Here is a 20,382-nt window from a genome sequence, read left to right as displayed (position 1 = left end):
GGTCCGGGAAGATCCCACATGCCGCGGAGCGGCTGGGCCCGTGAGCCATGGCCGCTGAGCCTGTGCGTCCGGAGCCTGTGCCCCGCAACGGGAGAGGCCACAACAGTGAGAGGTCCGCGTACCGCAAAAAAAAAAAAAAAAAAAAAGTGCCCAGAACAGTTACATTAGCCTACAGTTAGGCAAAATTATCTAACACAAACCTATTTTATAATAACGTGTTGAATTACTAAATACGGTACTGAAAGTAAAAACAGAATGGTTGTAAGGGTACAGAATGGGTATAAGCGTGTCGGTTGCTTACCCTGATGATCACGTGACTGACCGGGAGCTGCCCCTGCCCAACATCGGGAGAGAGTATCATACCACACATCGCAAGCCTGGGAAAAGACCAAAATCCAAATTTCCAACTATGGGTTCTGCCGAATGCCTCTCTCTTTTGCACCATCACAAAGTCAAAAAATCATGTCAAAACTTTGTAAGTCGGGGACCATCTGTACATCAAGTTCTTCCCATTCGTTTTGAACTTTCCCTCTTCTAGGATGCTCTCTCTCATCCTTTAAGCCTCTGCTCAAATGTTACCTTCTTGGGGAGGCCTTGGGGGCCTGGCTACCTGAAGGAGTGCCCCTTCAGATACAGCTCTTCTGTGCCACACCATCACATTTATTTCCTTCCTAACCCTACATCCTCTGTAACTTCTTTTATTTTTAGTGTATTATCTGCTTCCTCCACTAGTGGAAGCTCCATCAGGGTAAAGATCATTGTCTCTTTAATTCATATCCCTTCTCTGAATGCCTCACATGTGGTTGGTGCTCAGTGAATATTCTTTGGAGAGAATGGTTACAGGGGCCTCTCCTTATTAACATTTTATCAGTCTTTTACCCATTGACCCTGGCTGCAACCTTTTCATCCTGCTTGGCCTCTAACAAGCCTGTGCACCTTTGACATCCCCTCCATGGGGAATCCACCTCCTCTCTCACAAGGCCAATTACTTCACATCCTTGAGAGCCACTGGGGCTTTGCTTTTCCCTCTGACCAATATGTTCCTCCAATCCTTCTGAACCAGTTGAACCTTCATCCACCCTTCAGTGCAAGGTTCAAACATGACGTCTTTGGGCTTCCCTGGTGGCGCAGTGGTTGAGAGTCCGCCTGCCGATGCAGGGGACACGGGTTCGTTCTCCGGTCTGGGAAGATCCCACATGCCGCGGAGCGGTTGGGTCCGTGCGCCATGGCCGCTGAGCCTGTGCGTCCGGAGCCTGTGCTCCGCAGTGAGAGAGGCCACAACAGTGAGAGGCCCGCGTAATGCAAAAAAACCAAAACCAAACAAACAAAAAAAGAGATAGAAATATATACAACTAATTAGTAATTTTAAGGGTGTTTTCCTCTGTATCCCCATCCTAAGTGGGCCAATTGCTCAAGAAACAACTTTATACTCATTTCAATGAACGAAGCCCTAATTCTTTCCACATTTTGGTTTAGTGTACAAATGTTGCCCTAGGAGGGCCATCAGCCCAGGCTGACCTCCCATCCACCCACCCATCCATCCATCCACTTACCCTACCATCTACTTCTCTATCCATTTTACAATTCACTATCTGTCCATCCATATACCCCATCCCTCTGCCATTTACCCATCTACTCTTCTTGGAAGGATGTCATCACAAAACTCCCTTACAGGACTTATAAAAATGTCCCGATTCTTCAGCTGAAAAATCAGGTATGAAAGGGCAAGGTCCACGTTCCCAAATGGGGTCAATGAGGCAACAGGATAGGACCCAGGAGACATGCGTCTCATCTTCTCTCAGTCCCTGGTGGGCTGTTTAACAGCTGGTTCAGCAACTGGGCAGGTTCTCAAAGCCCATCCTGGGAACAAAGGGCCTCAGTAATCAGGTCACATTTGTCACAGGGTCCTCCCTGTCCCAGTAGCACCCAGTTGGCTGGCTGGAACAGGATCTTCAAAGCATTTCAAGTATTTGCCAGCTAAATCCGTCACATTCTAGCCCTGTAGGTGGAGTGGGAGAGGCTGTGCAGTATGCACTTGTCAAGCTGCCAACTGAAAACCTGTTTTAATCAATTAAATAATGGGCTCTCGATACATGAGCCTGGACTGTGACCTTCTCAATCAAGCGCTAATTGGGGTTGATGGGGACAAGCTACCCTGGACCTTGTCACTCTGCATCAGACTGCTTAGAGTCCTACCTTAATCCCTAATGAGGTTAGATGGGGACACCGAGCCAGGGTCTGCTGACTGACTGGGCCGTGTTCACAGAACAAACTAAAGAATTAAACATTTGAGGATATGGGGAGGGGGAAGGGTAAGCTGTGACAAAGCGAAAGAGAGGCATGGACATATATACACTACCAAACGTAAGGTAGATAGATAGTGGGAAGCAGCCGCATAGCACAGGGAGATCAGCTCGGTGCTTTGTGACCGCCTGGAGGGGTGGGATGGGGAGGGTGGGAGGGAGGGAGACGCAGGAGGGAAGGGTTGTGGGAACAGATGTATATGTATGACTGATTCACTTTGTTATAAAGCAGAAACTAATAAAAAAAATAAAAAATTTAAAAATTTTTAAAAAAAGAATTAAACATTTATCAAGTGTGTGTTCTATGTGAGGTCCAGTGCCGGATGCTAGGAATGCAGGGATGAACCTAGCACATTTCCTGCCTGCAAGCACGCAGTCTAGGGGAGAAAACAGACCCTAAGACACTGACAACAAGTGTGCAAGGGGCCATAACAGGGTGCAGTGAGAGTCCAAAAGTAGGAGCAGCCACATCTGTCTAGATAATCCCAGAGGCTTTAGAGAAGGAGGCATTAGAACAGGGCCTGGACAGCACAAGCAGACATGGCTGTTCCCTGATAGATCAACCCATGGAAAAGCAAGGGAGAAGGCCCTCACACAAGGCCTCTGAGACCCTCTTTAACAGTGCAGCTCAGAGTTGAAAATGTAAGCCACGGAAGGTCCTCCTGGTGTTCCTGGAATACACTTAAGGCTGTCATACCACCAGGTTACTGTTCTTTCTTCATTTTGTCTAGAATAGCTTCTCTTCTCTCTACCTGGCCCCAGTGTTCCCCAACCTACTACACTCCACTCACCCTTCAAGGCCCAACTCTTGAAGCTCTCCTGGAGTGACCCAGCCCCAGAGCCATGCCCCTCTGCTCCCCAAGTGGGGGACCACATTTATCAGGTTGCATCCCAGTTAGTTTGTGAATCCTACTGCCTTATGTCCCCAGTAGCCCACAAAGTGCCTGGCGCACAGTAAGTCCTCAACATCTGATTGTCGAGAGACTGACTCCTCCCAGGATGGACTCACACTCAGGTGATCCAGAAGCACTATCCTGACCCACTTCCTGCAAGGCTGAGCTTGTTGGCATGGCAGGAAGCCATCAGTTAACTTGGGAAAAATAAGTCCATGTGGAATCCAGCCAGCTCCCCAGCCAGTGTGCCACAGACCAGCTGCCACCTCCAACACACACCATAGTTTCTAATGTTTATACGAAACTTGGAGCTTGCTGGGCACCAGTCAACAGTCAGCCGCCCACAAGTATTAACTGAGCCCTCACTGCATACCAGGCATCAGAGCACCAGGACACTTTAGAAGCTGGGAAGAGAAGTGGGAAGAGTTTACTAGTCATTGAAGACGAGATTAAGGTTGTTTCCTTTTAATTCATTGAAAAGGCAATCTGATTGATATCATCCTCATTATATATACTTTCCTGACCTTCCCATAGTGAGCCCGTCTTACTTGTATAGCTAGATTTCTTTTATTAAAAAGAAAATTTTAAGACAATCTGAGTAGGAGTTGTGAAGATTTCAGGAACATAGTCCCTGATTAATATTTATTGATAGATTACCAATAGGCTCCAATTTGCTATATACCTAGTTATTAGCCATGATTGGCAAAGCAAGGAGGTACTGAGCATGTGGAAAGGAGAAGGGCTGGTGGGGGCATTGGGAGGGTCGAGGGAGCGGCACTACACAGGCCTCTGGAGGGTGGTGTCAGGGCAGTGATGTCATCAACAGGACAGACCCCTCGTTGCCAGGCTTCTTCCCAAGTTGCCCTTCTCCCACCTCAGCTCACCATCCTTCCAACTCGAACCCTAAGGCCTGGGTCCCTAGAGCAGTTCTGTCTCTTTCGTTAGCCTGCCCTGCATGGGAACAAATGATTCTGCCTTCTTGTTTAGAAAAAAAAAATGGGGGGGGTGGTATAATTTTTTTCAAAGGGAACTTTGACAAACCAAGAGGAAAACAAAAGAAAAGCAATTAATCAGAAAGTGGTAGAAGTGAAAAGCTGTACCAGGCACAGACTCCTCATCCTGCAGCACTGAAGATGCAGAGTGGCTTGGCTGGCACGTGCAACCCAGGGCTCTGCCTTCTTACTCTCACCAGGGATCTGCTACCTGCCGCCCAGGTGCTGCCTCCACACCTTACCAACATGGTCCAGGCAGGTGAGAAGAAAACATTTTGCTCTTTCTCACCTGGGGGCTCTGAACTGAAGGCAGTTCTACCCACCCACCCCAACCAGCATTGCCAGGGGCCCCTTGGTCTCCCTTCCTAGCGGGTACCTGCCAGCAGATGGGCCGGCTCAATTTTTCTCTTCTGCAATTTTACCGGGAGAGGCCCCAGCCCAGACTCCCACCATGTTGCCTGTTCTCAGGGCCCCATCTACTCACTGGTGCATGTCTCTCATCCTGGGTCCTCTATTCCAGCTGCCGGTTAGCAGGTCAAATGCTCACTGGGCCTGTCATTGACTGTCCTGTCAGTCACCCCTCCCCAGGACCCTGACATCTGGTGCCGCCCCCTGCCCTGGCTCCTGCGCAGGATTCGCTGGGCTTGTCTCCCTGCAAACCTCAGGCCCAGCAGCCACTTGTACACATCTGGGCAGTGGTGGGGCTCCGCACCTCCCAGCCTCACTCTCGACCTTAAGGGCAACCAGGCACAGATCTGTATTGCTCTGTTTCGCCCAGACCCTCCACATGTCATGCTCACACCTGCCTAGACTGTTCCCACTGCTCCTGAAATGAAACTCAGCGCCCTCACCCCCTACCCCACTTCTCAAAGCCTGTAAACCCCTTTTCCAATCTCAGCTCTGTCATTTAACAGGCGCCTGACAGGGACAAGTCTTCTGAACCTTCCAGGGATAAGCCACATCTGTAAAATAGGGAAACTGATCATAACTAACGCAACGAATCAAATGAAAGACAGTACAAGTAAAAGCACTTTGTTAACTACAACTGCGCTGTTAGTTTTCTTGGTCCCTGGCCGACTTCGTTGTTTGTCTTCCCCTGAAATACACTGTGTGTCTGCTTCAGGATGGTGGGCCCCTCTCCGGAGCCCGGCTTTTTTTTTTTTTTTTTTTTTGCGGTACGCGGGCCTCTCACTGTTGTGGCCTCTCCCGTTGCGGAGCACAGGCTCCGGACACGCAGGCCCAGCTGCTCCGCGGCACGTGGGATCCTCCCAGACCGGGGCACGAACCCGTGTCCCCTGCATCGGCAGGCGGACTCTCAACCACTGCGCCACCAGGGAAGCCCCGGAGCCCGGCTTTTTTGCAGGTTTTCTGGTTTTCTCTCTTCCTTGCCTGTCCTCCACTCAGGCCTTCCTGCTACACACCCAGCTCAATACTAGGTGGCAGCCTGACCACAGGCTCTTGCTGGATGAGCCCTGCCCCCTGCCTGAGGGTTTCACCTGCGTTAGCCTTGCGCAGGCACATCTCATGATCTGCCCTATCCCACAACCATGGCTGTTGGCAGCAGAAACCCAGGGAAAGCTTCCTGCTGCTACATTCAGGCTGAAGCTGCCATGGAGACAAGAGGAGGCTTGGGCCAGGTCCCAAGTCAGCTCTTCTGCCAGCTGGGGCTACCTTTGTAGAACAAATGTCCAACACAGCCCTTGGTGGAGCTGAGGCCTGGGTGGCCACAGAGGGGCCTGGCCTGGCAGCCTTTCTACCTACAGGGCCTGGAGCTCCCTGGGACCCAGAGGGCCCTCTGGGACCCCACCAAGCCTGGGGACACAAACTTCCTACATTCAGCCTTTCTCTCTACCACTCCCTCCCCTCAACCTGTGTGTGATCAAGGCGTTCTTATTCAAAAACAGTTCTTCCGCATCTGGTCTCTCCTTTCTTAGCCAAACTGATTGAAAAGCTGTCTTCACTCCCTCTCCCCTCACCACCTCCCACTCATGCCTCAACCTACTGTATTCTGACGTCTCCTCTGTCCTTCAGAATCTGCATCTCTGCTCCCATATTGCCAACTCCAGGGCCCTTTCCAGTCTTCACCTTGCTGCATCGCTTTGACCACACTTACACCCTTCCCTTGATACAACTCTTTCTGTTCTTCTCCAGGCGACTGTAAAATGGGTTGATCTTCTTGATCTGCTTCATATACTCTCCTCAAACCTAATACTCTCATTTTTTTTACCCAGCACTTATATCCCAAAGATTTTCAAATCTCTGCCTTAGGACCTGGCATCCCCTCGGCTCCAGTGTCCCATCCCCAGCTGATTCAACATGCCCAAGACTGAGCTCCTCTCTCTGCCCCAGGCCTGATGCACATGTTCCTCCTCCTGTTTTCTGTCTCAGTGAAGAGCATCACCAGCCACCCAGTGGTGGCCAAAGCCAGACCATTGGAAGTCACTGCTGACTCTCCCTGTCCCTCCTCTCCCCACAGCCACTTGATAACCACGTCCTGTCCACTCTGCCGCCTGGGACCTCTCAGCCCTCTCCCCATCACAGTCCCTCCCCTGCCCAGGCAGGTCCTCATCTCCTCTTTTCCTGAACAACTGCAACAGGCTCCAGATTGGTCCCCCTGCTCTCATTCCTGCCGCCACCACTGCAGCTCCTCCCTGCACTCAGCGTTCTTTATAAAATGCAGAGCTAAACAAGCCACTTCTACGCTCAAAACCCTTCAGGGCCCTGAGGGTAGCGTCCAAATATTATTGCAAGGCTCACAAGAACTTTCATGACCTGGATCTGCCTGCTTTCTCTAGCCACACAGCTTGGTGGCCTCCACCCCTGCAACTCTCTCTCTGTCTCTCTGCTCCCACAAAAGTGTCCCTGGACATCCCACGCCCTCACTTTCTACTATCCCTTCTGTCTGTACGTCATCTCCTACCTCCTTTTTGTCCACTGGGACTCCGTTCAGAATTGTAACCCCAGTGCTGTATTGGGGGCCCCTTCTCTGTGCTTCCTTGATCACACAAAGTAATTGTGTGATCACATGTCACTAGACGCTAAGCTTGAGGACAAGAACTGTGTTTTTTTTTGTTCTTTGGTCCCCAGCACCAAGTTCACTGTCTGACACAGAGAAGGGGTAAAACAAATGTTTGCTGGATGGGTAGATGGATGGATGGAAAATGAAAAATTATTGTCCAGGAAAAGTTTCCTGATTATTCAGACGTGGGCTGGTATTTAGACTTCTCACCTTAACCCCAAGTGTCTGGCACCTATTACATGAAGCCAGATCTCAGACCTCAGAATGCCCCAAAGAAGCACATCACAGAGCTTTCCCTGGGACCAGGGGGTGGGAACATCTTCCACAGGTTCCCACCAAAAAGTTTAGGCACTGAGTAGAATGCAACCAGTGCAGGGCTCCAACTGTGCTCTCACTTCGGCCCAGAGGGATGCCCTTGCCAGACCAGGGAGATGGGAGTAATGCAGTTAAGCATTTAACCAGAAGACAAAGCCAACCTCTCTACAGTTTGTCCCCTGCAGAAGAAGAGAGTGCTGAGGAACACACAAGCCTGGGGAACTCCAGAACAGGCGCACAGAAGGCAGGACCCCTATTGACAATTCAAATGAGATGCAGTGATGTTTACGATAGCCAAGACATGGAAGCAACCTAAATGTCCATCCACAGAAAAATGGATAAAGAAGATGTGGTACCTGTATACAATGGAATATTACTCAGCCGTTAAAAAGAATGAAAGAATGCCATTTGCAGCAACATGGATGGACCTAAAGATTGTCATACTGAGTGAAGTAAGTCAGAAAGAGAAAGAGAAATATTGTATGATATTGCTTACATGTGGAATGTAAAAAAACATGATACAAATGAACTTATTTACAAAACAGAAACAGATTCACAGACTTTGAGAATGAACTTATGGTTACCAGGGGGGGAAGTGTGAAGGGAGAGGGATAGTTAGTTAGGGGGTTTTGGATTGACATGTACACACTGCTATATGTAAAATGGATAACCAACAAGGACCTACTGTATAGCACAGGGAACTCTGCTCAATATTCTGTAACAACCTAATTGGGGAAAGAATTTGGAAAGGAATAGATACATGTATATGTATAACTGAATCACTTTGTTGTACACCAGAAACTAACACAACATTGTTAATCAACTATACTCCAATACAAAATAAAAAGTTTAAAAAAATAAAAAAATAAAAATATTCACCTATTAAAAGAAAACAAAAACAAACAAACAAAAACAAGTGAGATGCAAACACAGGAACAAGTCTTAAGGGCAAAGACTCTTCTTTTTTCATGTGGGCCCCAGCCTTGTTTGGCCTCCCTACAACAGCTTCCAGAGAAGTGAATAAAACACCGAAGAGGGAGGCAAGCTTGATTTATTTCTCAACTCTCAGCCTCTCTCTCCCAAAGGCAGAGCCCACTGATCAAAACCTGAGGGTCTGGAACCTGGGCAGACCCCAGGAAGTAGAAGCCCAAGTGCCTGCTCCTACTGATAATGACCACAGCAGGCTACGGTAGCACTGACCATGTTGGCTTACACAGCAGGACACACTTTACAGGCTGGATCTTTGTTCCTGCTCGTTTCTCTGATTGCTCTCCCACCACACTGTCTTAAGTCTTAGCCATCCCTCAAAACCCTGTGCAAATGCATGATCTGTGAAGCTTTCTCAGAGCCACCTACCACCAGCCTGAATTAAACAATATTTTCCCCATATTTCTATAATACACTGTTCATACTTCTTTTACAACACTAATCTCCATTTCTCTTTCATTGGTATTTCATACTTGATTATGTGCCTGACAAGGCTATAAATGCCTGGCAGAGAGGGACTATTTTACCCATGTCTGCATACCCCATGATTTTAGCCCTATGTTCTAGGCATTTGATAAATGTCCATTAAATAGGATAACAATTTTCAAAGTATTACAAAGCACCGTGCAGACAACTAGGTTCATAAGTTCAAAGCATATGGAGAAAATAGGAGTGATAATATGGGTGGGGCGTATCTGGGAAGACTTCCTGGAGGAAGTGTGGCTGGAGGAGGCTGTGCAAGGTGGGGCTGAGAATCATGACCAAAGCCTGACTGTTAATTGAAGTTCTGGGAGGCAAAGGTCAGGCTTCTCTCCTTCCTTACCCACCTTTTTCCCCATCCCAGTATAGAATAGTGGCAGTATAGTACAGTGGTTACAAATGCAGACTCTCAAGACAGACTGCCTGGATGAATATCCTAGCTTAGTCACTTAATAGCTGTGTGACCTTGGGCTAGTCACCTCACCCATCTGGTCTCAGTTTCTTCCTCCCTGTAAAGTATGGGTAAAGTAGTACCTAACTCACTGGATTATGTGATGATTTAATAAGTTAATCTATGTAAAACTCTTACTAGGTGGCAACAGCTAATTTCAATGTTTTATATAGATGAACTCATTTAATCTTCACACAGCCCAATGAGGTCGATACTATTATTATCCTTACTTTACAGGTGAGGAAACTGAGACTCAGAGAGTGTGAGGTGGGGAGACTATTAGCATATCCTACCCCAGAATGTCAAACCTTCTCCAAACATGACAAACTTGGACCTGCTTACCCCAAACCATACAACTCTTACCCTGAAGAACCAGAACCAAAATCATAGCTCAAAATAATAATAACTTTGGGGCTTCCCTAGTGGCACACTGGTTAAGAATCCGCCTGTCAATGCAGGGGACACGGGTTCGTTCAATCCCTGGTCCCAGAAGGTCCCACATGCTGTGGAGCAACTAAGCCCGTGTGCCACAACTACTGAGCCTGCGCTCTAGAGCCCGTGAGCCACAACTACTGAGCCCACGTGCCACAACTACTGAGCCCACGTGCCTAGAGCCCGTGCTCCGCAGCAAGAGAAGCCACCGCAAAGAGAAGCCCGCGCACCGCAACGAAGGGTAGCCCCCACTCACCACAACTAGAGACAGCTCGCGCACAGCAACGAAGACCCAACACAGCCAAAAATTTAAAAAATAATAATAACTTTGCCTTTATTATAATTCATAACCATCTGCTAAACACCTTCACATTTGAGGCTCACTACACCCCTATGAAGGAGCCATCACCACCCCTGCTTTTCAGATGAGTGCTGAGGTCCGGAGAGGCAGTAGGACTTGGGGAAGCAGACACCGTGGCTCCAGGTCAGAGAGCCTCCGCTAGGCCCGAGCAGCCTCCAGCCCACAGGCTGGGCCGGGCATCAGGCAGGGGGCAGCAGCCCCACACCCTCCTCTTCCTCATGCCCTGAACAACTCGTCCTCCGGATGAATCCACACAGTCTCTGCCCAGAGCCCACCATGGCTGCTCATACCATCAAGAAGGTGAGTGAATTTACAAAAAACCAACTAAGGCTTCAGGGTCTAGAGATGACAGAAAACAGAAAGAAAACCATCACCAAACAATAGCGAAAGAAATGTTTAGAAGTAATTTTCAAAATAAAAGAGTTTGAATATACAACAAAGTAATGACTTACAAGGATTTTTAATGAAGCGTATCTACTTCTAATCTGATGAGCATCTATCATTAAATTTTTATAAACTGTGAGAAACAAACAAACAAAATAAAAGAGTTTGGTTTGGAAGACTATATTTTTCATCTCTAAAAAACTGGACAAAAGAATTGAACCAAAAAGTTATTCATAAATTACAAATGGCCAATAAAATATTCTCCTCGTAATCAATGAAAAGAATTCAAAACACAGCACTGAGACACCATCAATTAAAGTGGCAACTTTTTAAAATAATAGATATAGGGGTGGGGGGCAGTTGCAGAGGCTGAACATTCATGGGAGTATAAATTGAACCACCTTTTGAGAGAGCAGTTTGGTTGGTGGTATGTAAGGGCCTTAACGTTATCGATGTTCTTTGACCTCACAGTTTCGTTTCTAGATATTTATTAAGAAAAGTGTATAAAATCGTCACAAAAATAGGTTTAAGAGAATTCATGTGGTGTGTTTTACAAAAGAAAAAGAAAGAGGCAACCCAGAAAGCTAAAGAGGGGAATGATTAAATAAGTAATGGCACCTCCATCCAGTGGAATTCTTTGCTACCACTAAATATGACGTGGAAAAGTTGAAGATTATTAATGACCTTAAAGAAGTTAATTGTGAAAAGCAGGTAAAAAATAAACAGTATACTGTATATAGACTAATCCTCATATTATAGAAAAATGTATGTATACAGGGACACTATAATGAAGTGATTAAAAGCCCAGACTCCTGAGCCAGAGTGCTTGGGTCTCAGTCTGAAACTGCCCTTAAATGCTGTGTGGCCTTGGGCAAGTCAATTAACTGCTCTGTTCCTTGTTTAACTCATTTGTTATAGAAATAATAATGGTACCTTTCTCACTGATGCTGGAAGGACTGAATGAGTTAATAACTGGAACACAGTAAGCTATATGTGTTAGCTATTCTTATCATTGCTTACACATAGAAAAATGACTGTAAGGATATACAATCTAAGATTGTTTCTGGGGGATGGTATTACAGTAATGTTTATTCTTCCTTTTGATATCTCAATTTTCTAAATTTTCTTTCATGTACATATAGTACTTTTAATAAGAAAAAAATATATTGCTTTATTAAAATTAAAGAAATCTGGGACAGACTTCTTAGGAAAAAAGACAAAGAATAAAAGTCCAGACCAAGATACAAGGCATTGATGCCTTACTAAGAAATCAGGGCAGGGATGGGGGAGAACCGTGAAGTATGAAAAGCCAGGACTGGGAAAACCAGACTAGTACCCAGACTGTGATGGTTAATTTGTCAACTTAGCTAGGCTATGGAGCCCAGTTATTTGTTCAAACGTCAGTCTAGATGTTGCTGTAAAGGTATTTTTTAGATGTGATTGACATTTAAATCAGTCAACTTTTATAGTAAAGCAGATTACGCTCCACAACATGGATGGGCCTCATCTTATCCACTGAAGGCCTTAAGAGAAAAATACTGAGGCCCCAGGAAAAGAGGGAATTTTCCTTCCAGAATGCCTTTGGTCTCTAGAGCACAACATCAACTCTGGCTGACCTGCCCTGTGAATTTCAGCCTTGCCAGTCCCCACAGTCGTGAGAGCCATTTCCTTAAAATAAACTCTCTATTGGTTCTGTGTCTCTGGAGAACCCTAATACACAGGACCACTTGAAGAAGCCAGGAGCATGTTTCTCACACAGTGCTCCCTGTCCGCAGCCTCCCAGGGGGGTGGTGGTGAGCTAGCCTGTAACTACCAGTCTATATCCTCTTCCCCACCTGTCGGAACAGTTATTATTATGCTAAAAAAAAAAAAAAAAAAAAAAAAAAAGACCAATCAGAGGATTGTTAGTGCTGAAAGTATGTAAGAACATGGCCTTCCACATTTAAGAAAGTAAAGAAAAACACACATCGCAGTGGAGCAGATTTGGCCCTTCCCCAGATAGGAGCACCTCACACCTTGCAGATTCTATGACTGGTTTCACACACATGGCAGTAGCAGCGTCAAAGAGAACCAAGCCAAGAAGAAGCCGCATTTTAGGAGGAGCACCCATGAAACATGCAGCATACCCAGAGAGAAATAAGTTCTGGGCAAGACGCAGACTGCACACCTAGTGCGCCAGGTCTGGGCCCGGGATCTAGAAGGCAGCAGCTGGGGCCCCCCTTTCCCACTGCTCAGGACTCCAGCCTTAGCAATAGCTGCAGGACTTCTTTCTACTCAGCTCAGGAATAGACAGCAAAAAGGCTTAAACACGACGGAACCCACATTATTGTGTAAATGATTTGAACTTTGATAAAAATATTAAGGAAAATTGCATTCACAACAAATTACAAAACAATTTACGAAGCACTTCTGGGGTTAGGCAGAATCCCTCCTCACTGAGGAATGGATGAACCACTCAGGCGTGGTCCTCTCAGGATTTCCTTCTTGTGCCATTCTGGTTCTGTGTGTGTCTGTGTGTGTCTGTGTGTCTGTGTGTGTGTGTCTGTGTGTGTCTGTGTCTGTATCTGTGTGCGTGTGTCTGTGTCTGTGTGTGTGTCTCTGTATGTCTGTGTGTCTGTGTGTGTGTCTGTGTGTCTGTGTCTGTGTGTGTGTCTGTGTGTATCTGTGTGCATGTGTCTGTGTCTGTGTGTGTGTCTCTGTGTGTCTGTGTGTCTGTGTCTGTGTCTGTGTGTCTGTGTGTCTGTGTCTGTGTGTCTGTGTCTGTGTGTCTGTGCATGTCTGTGTGTGTGTCTGTGTGTGTGTTCTGTGTCTGTGTGTCTGTGTGTGTGCCTGTGTCTGTGTGTGTATGTCTGTGTGTGTGTCTGTGTGTGTCTGTGTGTGTCTGTGTGTTTGTGTCTGTCTGTGTGTCTCTGTGTCTGTGTGTTTGTGTCTGTGTGTGTGTCTCTGTGTGTGTCTGTGTCTGTATGTCTATGTGTCTGTGTGTGTCTGTGTCTGTGTGTCTGTGTCTCTGTGTGTCTGTGTCTGTGTCTGTGTGTGTCTGTGTGTCTGTGTCTGTGTCTGTGTGTGTCTGTGTGTGTGTCTGTGCCTGCGTGTGTGTCTGCGTGTGTGTGTGTGTGTGTGTGTGTGTGTGTGTGCGGTGTGGAGGTGCCGAGCACGTGGGCTCCCAGGTTCGGGGGTGGGATGCCTGGGAGCTGAGTGGACCAGCCTGACCATGTCCTCCTTGGGGGAGGGATGCTGACTTAGCCTCTTCTTCTCCCCAGAAACCCCACGATCCAGCCACTGTGGATGAAGTCCTGCACCTGCTGGATGAAGAGGACACAGGGACAGTAGAATTCAAGGAATTCTTGGTCTTGGTGTTTAAAGTCGCCCAGGCCTGTTTCAAGACACTGAGTGAGAGCCCTGAGGGAGCGTGTGGCTCTCCGGAGTCTGGAAGTGGCGCTCCTGTGGCCCCCCAAGAGCCAGGAGAAGGGCAGAGAAGTGGCACTGCAGTGGGAAGGGCTGAGAAGAGACAAGGCCGTGCAGGGAGAAGCAGCACACAGAGTGAGCAGGCTTCCAGGGGGCAGGGCGGGCCTGGGTCTCAGACCCCAGGTCAGGACATCAGCTCTGCTCAGGCCAGTCATCGGGACAGGCAGTCTTGAGTCCCAGAGACAGGAGGGAGCCAGGCAGCAGATGCCAGCAAGGGGCCACGTGGAGCAGACCCAGAGAGTGCAAGGAGACAAGAGTCCTCAGACCAGAGAGAGGCGGGCGGAGAGGCAGTCACAGACCAGGGAACGGACAGAGCCCACGGGACAAGTGGGACTGTCACTGGAACGATACCTCAGACCCAGACAGGTGCCACCCAGACCGTGGAGCAGGACAGGAGCTGTCAGACAGGAAGTGCCAGCATCCAGCCACGGGAGTCCACCAGAGGGACTGAGATCCACAGCCAAGGCAGGAGTCAGACAAGCCAAGTGGTGACAGAAGGACACATTCAGACACAGGCAGGGTCACAAACCCAGACACACACCCAGACCGTGGAGCAGGACAGGAGCCATCAGACAGGAAGCGCCAGCATCCAGCCACGGGAGTCCACCTGTGGCCAGATCAGAGAGACTGAGACTCATGGTCAAGACAGGCATCAGACAAGCCAGGTTGTGACAGGAGGACACATTCAGACACAGGGAGGTGCCACCCAGGCTGTGCAGCAGGAGAAGAGCCAGACTGCAAGCCACATAGGGGCTAGAGAACAGAGCCAGACTCAGAGGCAGTCAGGCAGTGGTCAAAGATGGACACAAGTGATCAACTATGAGGCAGGAGAGACAGTGCTGGGAGGACAGGCCCAGACTGGGGCAAGCGCTGTGACAGGCGGACAGCACCGGAGCAGCACTCACCCACCGTGCGGTGTGACAGGAGGGCAGGGAGAGAGCGAGCCCACCTTGGTTAAACAGGAGTGGGTTGATGACCACACGAGGGAGATAGTGATCCAAAGGCAGGACCAGGGCAGCCTGCACACCAGTGTGCCTTCAGCACAAGGCCAGGCAGTGGCCCAGCGGAAGGCAAGCGAGGCCTCACAGCCAGAGGGCTGTATTCCTACTTCAAAAGCAGCAAGCCATGAGTGCCCCAGCACTGGGGGAAGAGCGGAGAGTGGTTGGCTTGCTGTGCTCTGGCCAAGTCCAGTTAGCAGGTGCCTGGACATTAGCTCTTCATTGTGGTGCTTCTCTCTTAGGTCTTTCTCAGTGAGACCATTTCTGCAAGGTGCTTTCTATCCTAAACTCTTCTCTCTTACCTGCTTTGCTGTGCAGACCCTCTCAGGAGCAAGAAGACATAGAACAAGTCATCCCTTTGTGCCAAGTTTTCCTCAGTTTATGGGGGTTTTCAGAGTTATTTTTATTTCTGCCATCTGTCCATTGCCCCATCTATCCTAATGCATCAATAAAACCTTCCTAAGCAACTGAGCTTTGTTGCTCAACCCTAGAGATGTTAAGTCCAAAAGTTTGAAGTATAGCCTATGCAAAGTGTTTAGGAACTTCTTAAGGGGACTTCAGCTTCCAGTAGAATGGCAGACTAGCTACTCTAAAAGGCTTCCCACAAGAAAACAAGTAGATCCTGCATAAAGCACATTTTTTCATTGCATTGTTGGTTTACAGGAAATAAAGGAAATCTCCAAGGCGAAAACAAAATGTGTTAGGCTGAATAATAACCCCTAAAATGTCCGTGTCCTAATCCAAGGAATCTGTGGATATATTACCTTATATGGCAAAAGGGACTTTGCAGATGTGATTAAATTAAGGGTCTTGAGATGAGGATATTGTCTGGATTATCTAGGTAGGCTCATTATAATCACAAAGGTCCTTATAAAGGTGAGGCAAGAGGGCTGAAGTCAGTAAAAGGAGATGTGATCATGGCCTCAGGGGTTGGAGTGATATGTAACAAGCCAAGGAATGCGCATGACCTCTGGAAGCTAGAAAAAGTAAGGAAACAAGTTTTCCCCTAGAGCCTCCAGTTGCTCTTTCAACACCTTGATTTTAGACTTGTGAGTTTCAAGGATGCAAGGGAATCAATTTGTGTTGTTTTAAGCCATTAAGTTTGTGATAATTTGTTACAGCAGCAATAGGAAACTAATACACAAAACAAAAAAACCCATAACTAGAGCCAGGAGAGTAAAAGGTAAGGCTGTCCTTCTGAGGACAAAGTGATTTTATACCTGTCCCTCACTGACCTTTAGGTATAAAGGCCAAAGACAAATAGCAAAGAACTTGCAAGGACACAGGGGATAGTGTTCCCACAGTCCCTTCATTGGGACGCTACTAGAGAATGAGCTTCACAAACAAACAAACAAACAAAAACCAGAATTATAAAAGCATTTGCCATAGAATATGATACAGAGCATTTCTACATGTTTACTGTAGACTATGACTAAATAACGGGGATAAAGATGACAGAATAATATTTTACATTATATGTTCTAAATATAAATATAATAAGCTAACAAAAATGAAGAAGGAGAAAGTGTATGGAAAATAGAGTAAGTCCGCTGATTGTCTTATATAAGTATACAATTTTAAGTAAAACCTGGGAGTAAAAGGATATCACTTCAAATTAGATATTGAGGAAGAAAGAAGATGGGGAGAGTGAAAAAGTGTTCAGCAAATTCCATTATTACTTAGAGTAGGGGGTGAATAGATAGTATATTTAAAAAGGAAGGGGATACATATTACATGAAGATGTTACTATAAAAGTAACATTACAATGAAAATACAAACCCTTCTCAACATCAAAATATATTCCAGGAAAAAAAAAAAAGCAAATACAATGACAACATAGTGAATGTTATTTATGTACAAGATATATATTTGCATAAATGTGACATAAAAGAGTGTGGCAGACTGAGGTCAAACATACAATTTATAATAATAATGTAAAAGGCTTAATTCACTATTGAAAGAACAAGTTTTCATACTGGGTCTATGTAAGTCTATGCTCTTTACAAGAGATTCAAATCCAAGAGATGCAGAAAATTATTTTGAAAGGGATGAGTGGGTAAATAAAAATCAGGAAACTGCAGATTAAAACAAAATTTAAAAAGCAGGATCATTATCTTGATTCCTGACAAAATAGAATTTGTCAAAAAGCATTAAATAAGACCAAGAAGGAAACTTTAAAATGTCAAAGGCTATAATTTCATAATGAAAATATAACAATTTTTAGTATCTATACTTTCAATAATGTAGCACAAGTCTCATACAAGCAGGAACTACAGTAGATACAAGGACAAATTTATAAAAAAACAGAAATAATAGGGTAAAGGGTACTTTCAGAGTAGAGACAAATTAAACAACACAAATATTAAAATATAACTATATATAATCTACTAATATACTAACCCAACAATAAAAATATACATTCTACACATGAAATATTTAATATTATGCCACAAAGAAACCCTCAATACATTATTCAACAACAGAAGTAATACAAATCGCATTCTTGCTGGCACATATAGTATCAATGAATGTTGCCAGATCGCTGTTGTTTTTGTTGCTGTTGTTGGAAATTAACAACAGACAGGGCCTCCCTGGTGGCGCAGTGGTTGAGAGTCCGCCTGCCGATGCAGGGGATACGGGTTCGTGCCCCGGTCTGGGAGGATCCCATATGCCGCGGAGCGGCTGGGCCCGTGAGCCATGGCCGCTGGGCCTGTGCATCCGGAGCCTGTGCTCCGCAGCGGGAGAGGCCACAACAGTGAGAGGCCCACATAACGCAAAAAGGAAAAAAAAAAAAAAAAAAAAAACAGACATACACCCTATTAAACAATTTTTGGATAAAAGGAGATGAATACAAAGTGAAATTACAGGACTTTTAGAAAATAATGACAAACGAGATACCTAAGGACCTATAGAACACAACTGCATGAATGCTCCAAGGAAAATTCAGAGCCTTAACTACAAGTGAATAAAAATTAAAATAAATGAATTAAATGTACCAATTGAAAAGCTAGAAAAATACCAATGAAGGAAAAAATATATATATGTGTATGAATTTTAAAAGGTACAAGAAGAAATTGATGGCTAAGAAAGTAGAAAAGTAGTACAAAAAGTAAATAATAAGAAAATAAATAAGCTATTTCTTTGAATAAACTAGGTAGAAAGCAACTAACCAGCCTAATTTTTAAAAAGGTAAAAAAGGTACACATGAGAAAGCACAACTACACAAAATAAGAAATAACAATGGGCAAAATATATAAAAAGATAGTTGACAGAAGAAATGCAAATGATCCTTAAATATATAAAAAGATGCTAAGGCTTGTTCATACTAATAGAAACACAATTAAAACTATATCAAGATACCATTTCTCACCGTCAGCTTGGCAAAATTCTGAAAGAGAATAGACTTGAGACCAGACTTTCTGAGAATAGACTTCGTCGACAAGGCTGTGGAAAAGAGGTACTACCACATTTTTCTGATGAGAGTGCAAAATGACACAGCCTCAATGGAGGGAATTTGGCAAAATTCATCGTTATTACATCTGCCTGTTTTGCTCTTGCTGTTTCCCCGGACCTGAAGTAGATCTTGGCAGATAAGAGCGTTCAAAAATTATTTGTTGAAAAAAATGGAATGACTTCACCTTTTTTTCCCACATACATTAGTTAATATAATCTCTATGCAGACCTGTGACTATGGAAAGGCAGCTATAATCAAGCTCATATCGAATAAGAAAATGGAGTTTCTTTAGCGCTGCCAAAGTCACGCAGTTAGAAAATGGCAGAGGTAGGACTAAACTCAGATCTTTTGGCTATAAACTCAGTGACTGATCACGCCTCACAGAGAAAAAAAGGCACAGGTATGTGTGAGGATCTACCCAAAGGGGTTGGGAAGGAGTCACACAGAGTGGCCCTTCCAGGTCCACCTCCAGCCCCAAAAGGGGATTCAGGCCATGAAAGCATGGAGCCCACTGACGCCTTGGAATAGACCCTACTCTCAGGATCCACATTCTCAGGGAGCTTCCAGGAAGAGGAAGGGGGCTACACTGGAACAGTCAGGGGAAATATGAAGACACATGTGGTTCTGAAAAAGAAGTCAAGCAACCATGAGTCATGGAGAGGCAAAAGCAGGCAGCTCTCCTCTTCTAACCCTCCCTATGTCTTGCTGGATGGATCTGGAAGCTACCATGAGATTCCTCATCCCCCAAGTTTTAGGTATAAATGAATAGGGATTCCTTATAAATATTAAACACTGGAATGGATCAAATCAGAGACACATTCATGGTCAACCTTAAAAAGAAATAATGGTGTCAACCTTAAAAAGAAATAATGGTGTCCAGGTCAACAGAATCTGACTGCAACTTTAATGTACTCACCTTTCATTCAGAAGGGAGGAGGGTTATTCAGCCAATATAGAAAAGGTGAGTCATGGAGCCAATGAGGCAGGGCCCATATAAGCAGTCTGTGTCTAGGCAAGAGGGCTACCTCCCATTGACAAGGTCTATGGCGGCAGTGGAGCTCCATCAGGTGAATGGCTGGATGGATGCCCTTAACCTCCAAATCAAAAATTGAACTCTGCTCCTCTGGTCATGATATGGGTCCCTGTGGGAGAAAGCACTGTCCAGGGGATATGAGTGACTAGGCTTTTCAACATTCATGTTCCTTGTTGTAAATCAATCAACTGAAATCGTGAAGGTCGGTCCTAGTCTCTGGGCTTGGCAGATGTGAGTCTGCCACTCAAGAAGGCTCTCATCCCAGATTCAGAGCCTGGGGACCTGTGTGTGTGTCCTAGCCCCTGTGAACCAGGGCATTTGTTAAGGTAACAAGGCTGCTCCCTCCCTAACATGCCTCTCCTTCTCTCAGGACTTACTGGCCTTCCTCAGTCACTTAAAGTTTCCGCATAGATGCTTCTTTCAAACAATGTGCATGTTATCTTAGAGCCACGATGGAAAACTTGTGGAAAATACACAGGGGCTTGATGGGAATGGAGTTTATTTTTTCACATTCCCTGAGATGGACTCTATTCTCTTTGAAGGATGGGAGACTCAGCCTTCCCCATCATATCAAACAAATTAAAATGCACCTACAGGCCACTTACGTATAATTTTTACTAATTTGGGGGAAAGTTTTAATAATTTTGTTTTTGAAATTATTTATATATAAGTAGTACATTTACCTGATTTTAGTTATGATTTCTTTGCAATTAGTTTGTATTCTTGAGAAAAACTATTAAAAATTGCTTAACAAGTAAGAATTTCTTGTGATTACTAAATTTAACAATGAAGCTTTATTCATGAAGCTTTATTTC

General features: G+C 45.7%; 1 protein-coding gene across 1 annotated transcript; it reads left to right on the top strand.

The window, feature by feature from the left end:
* Positions 1 to 274: 274 nt before the first annotated feature.
* LOC132503613 (cornulin-like) lies at positions 275 to 15,211 on the top strand. Its single transcript, XM_060120229.1, is given in 6 exon segments — positions 275 to 475; positions 10,357 to 10,533; positions 13,878 to 14,252; positions 14,254 to 14,386; positions 14,389 to 15,144; positions 15,147 to 15,211. Coding segments are annotated over 6 exon segments (1,707 nt in total).
* Positions 15,212 to 20,382: the final 5,171 nt, after the last annotated feature.

The sequence above is a fragment of the Mesoplodon densirostris genome, chromosome 2, assembly GCF_025265405.1.
Source record: "Mesoplodon densirostris isolate mMesDen1 chromosome 2, mMesDen1 primary haplotype, whole genome shotgun sequence".
Classification (NCBI taxonomy): domain Eukaryota; kingdom Metazoa; phylum Chordata; class Mammalia; order Artiodactyla; family Ziphiidae; genus Mesoplodon; species Mesoplodon densirostris.
Note: the sequence above shows the minus strand (reverse complement) of the source record. Positions and strands in the feature narration are given on the sequence as shown.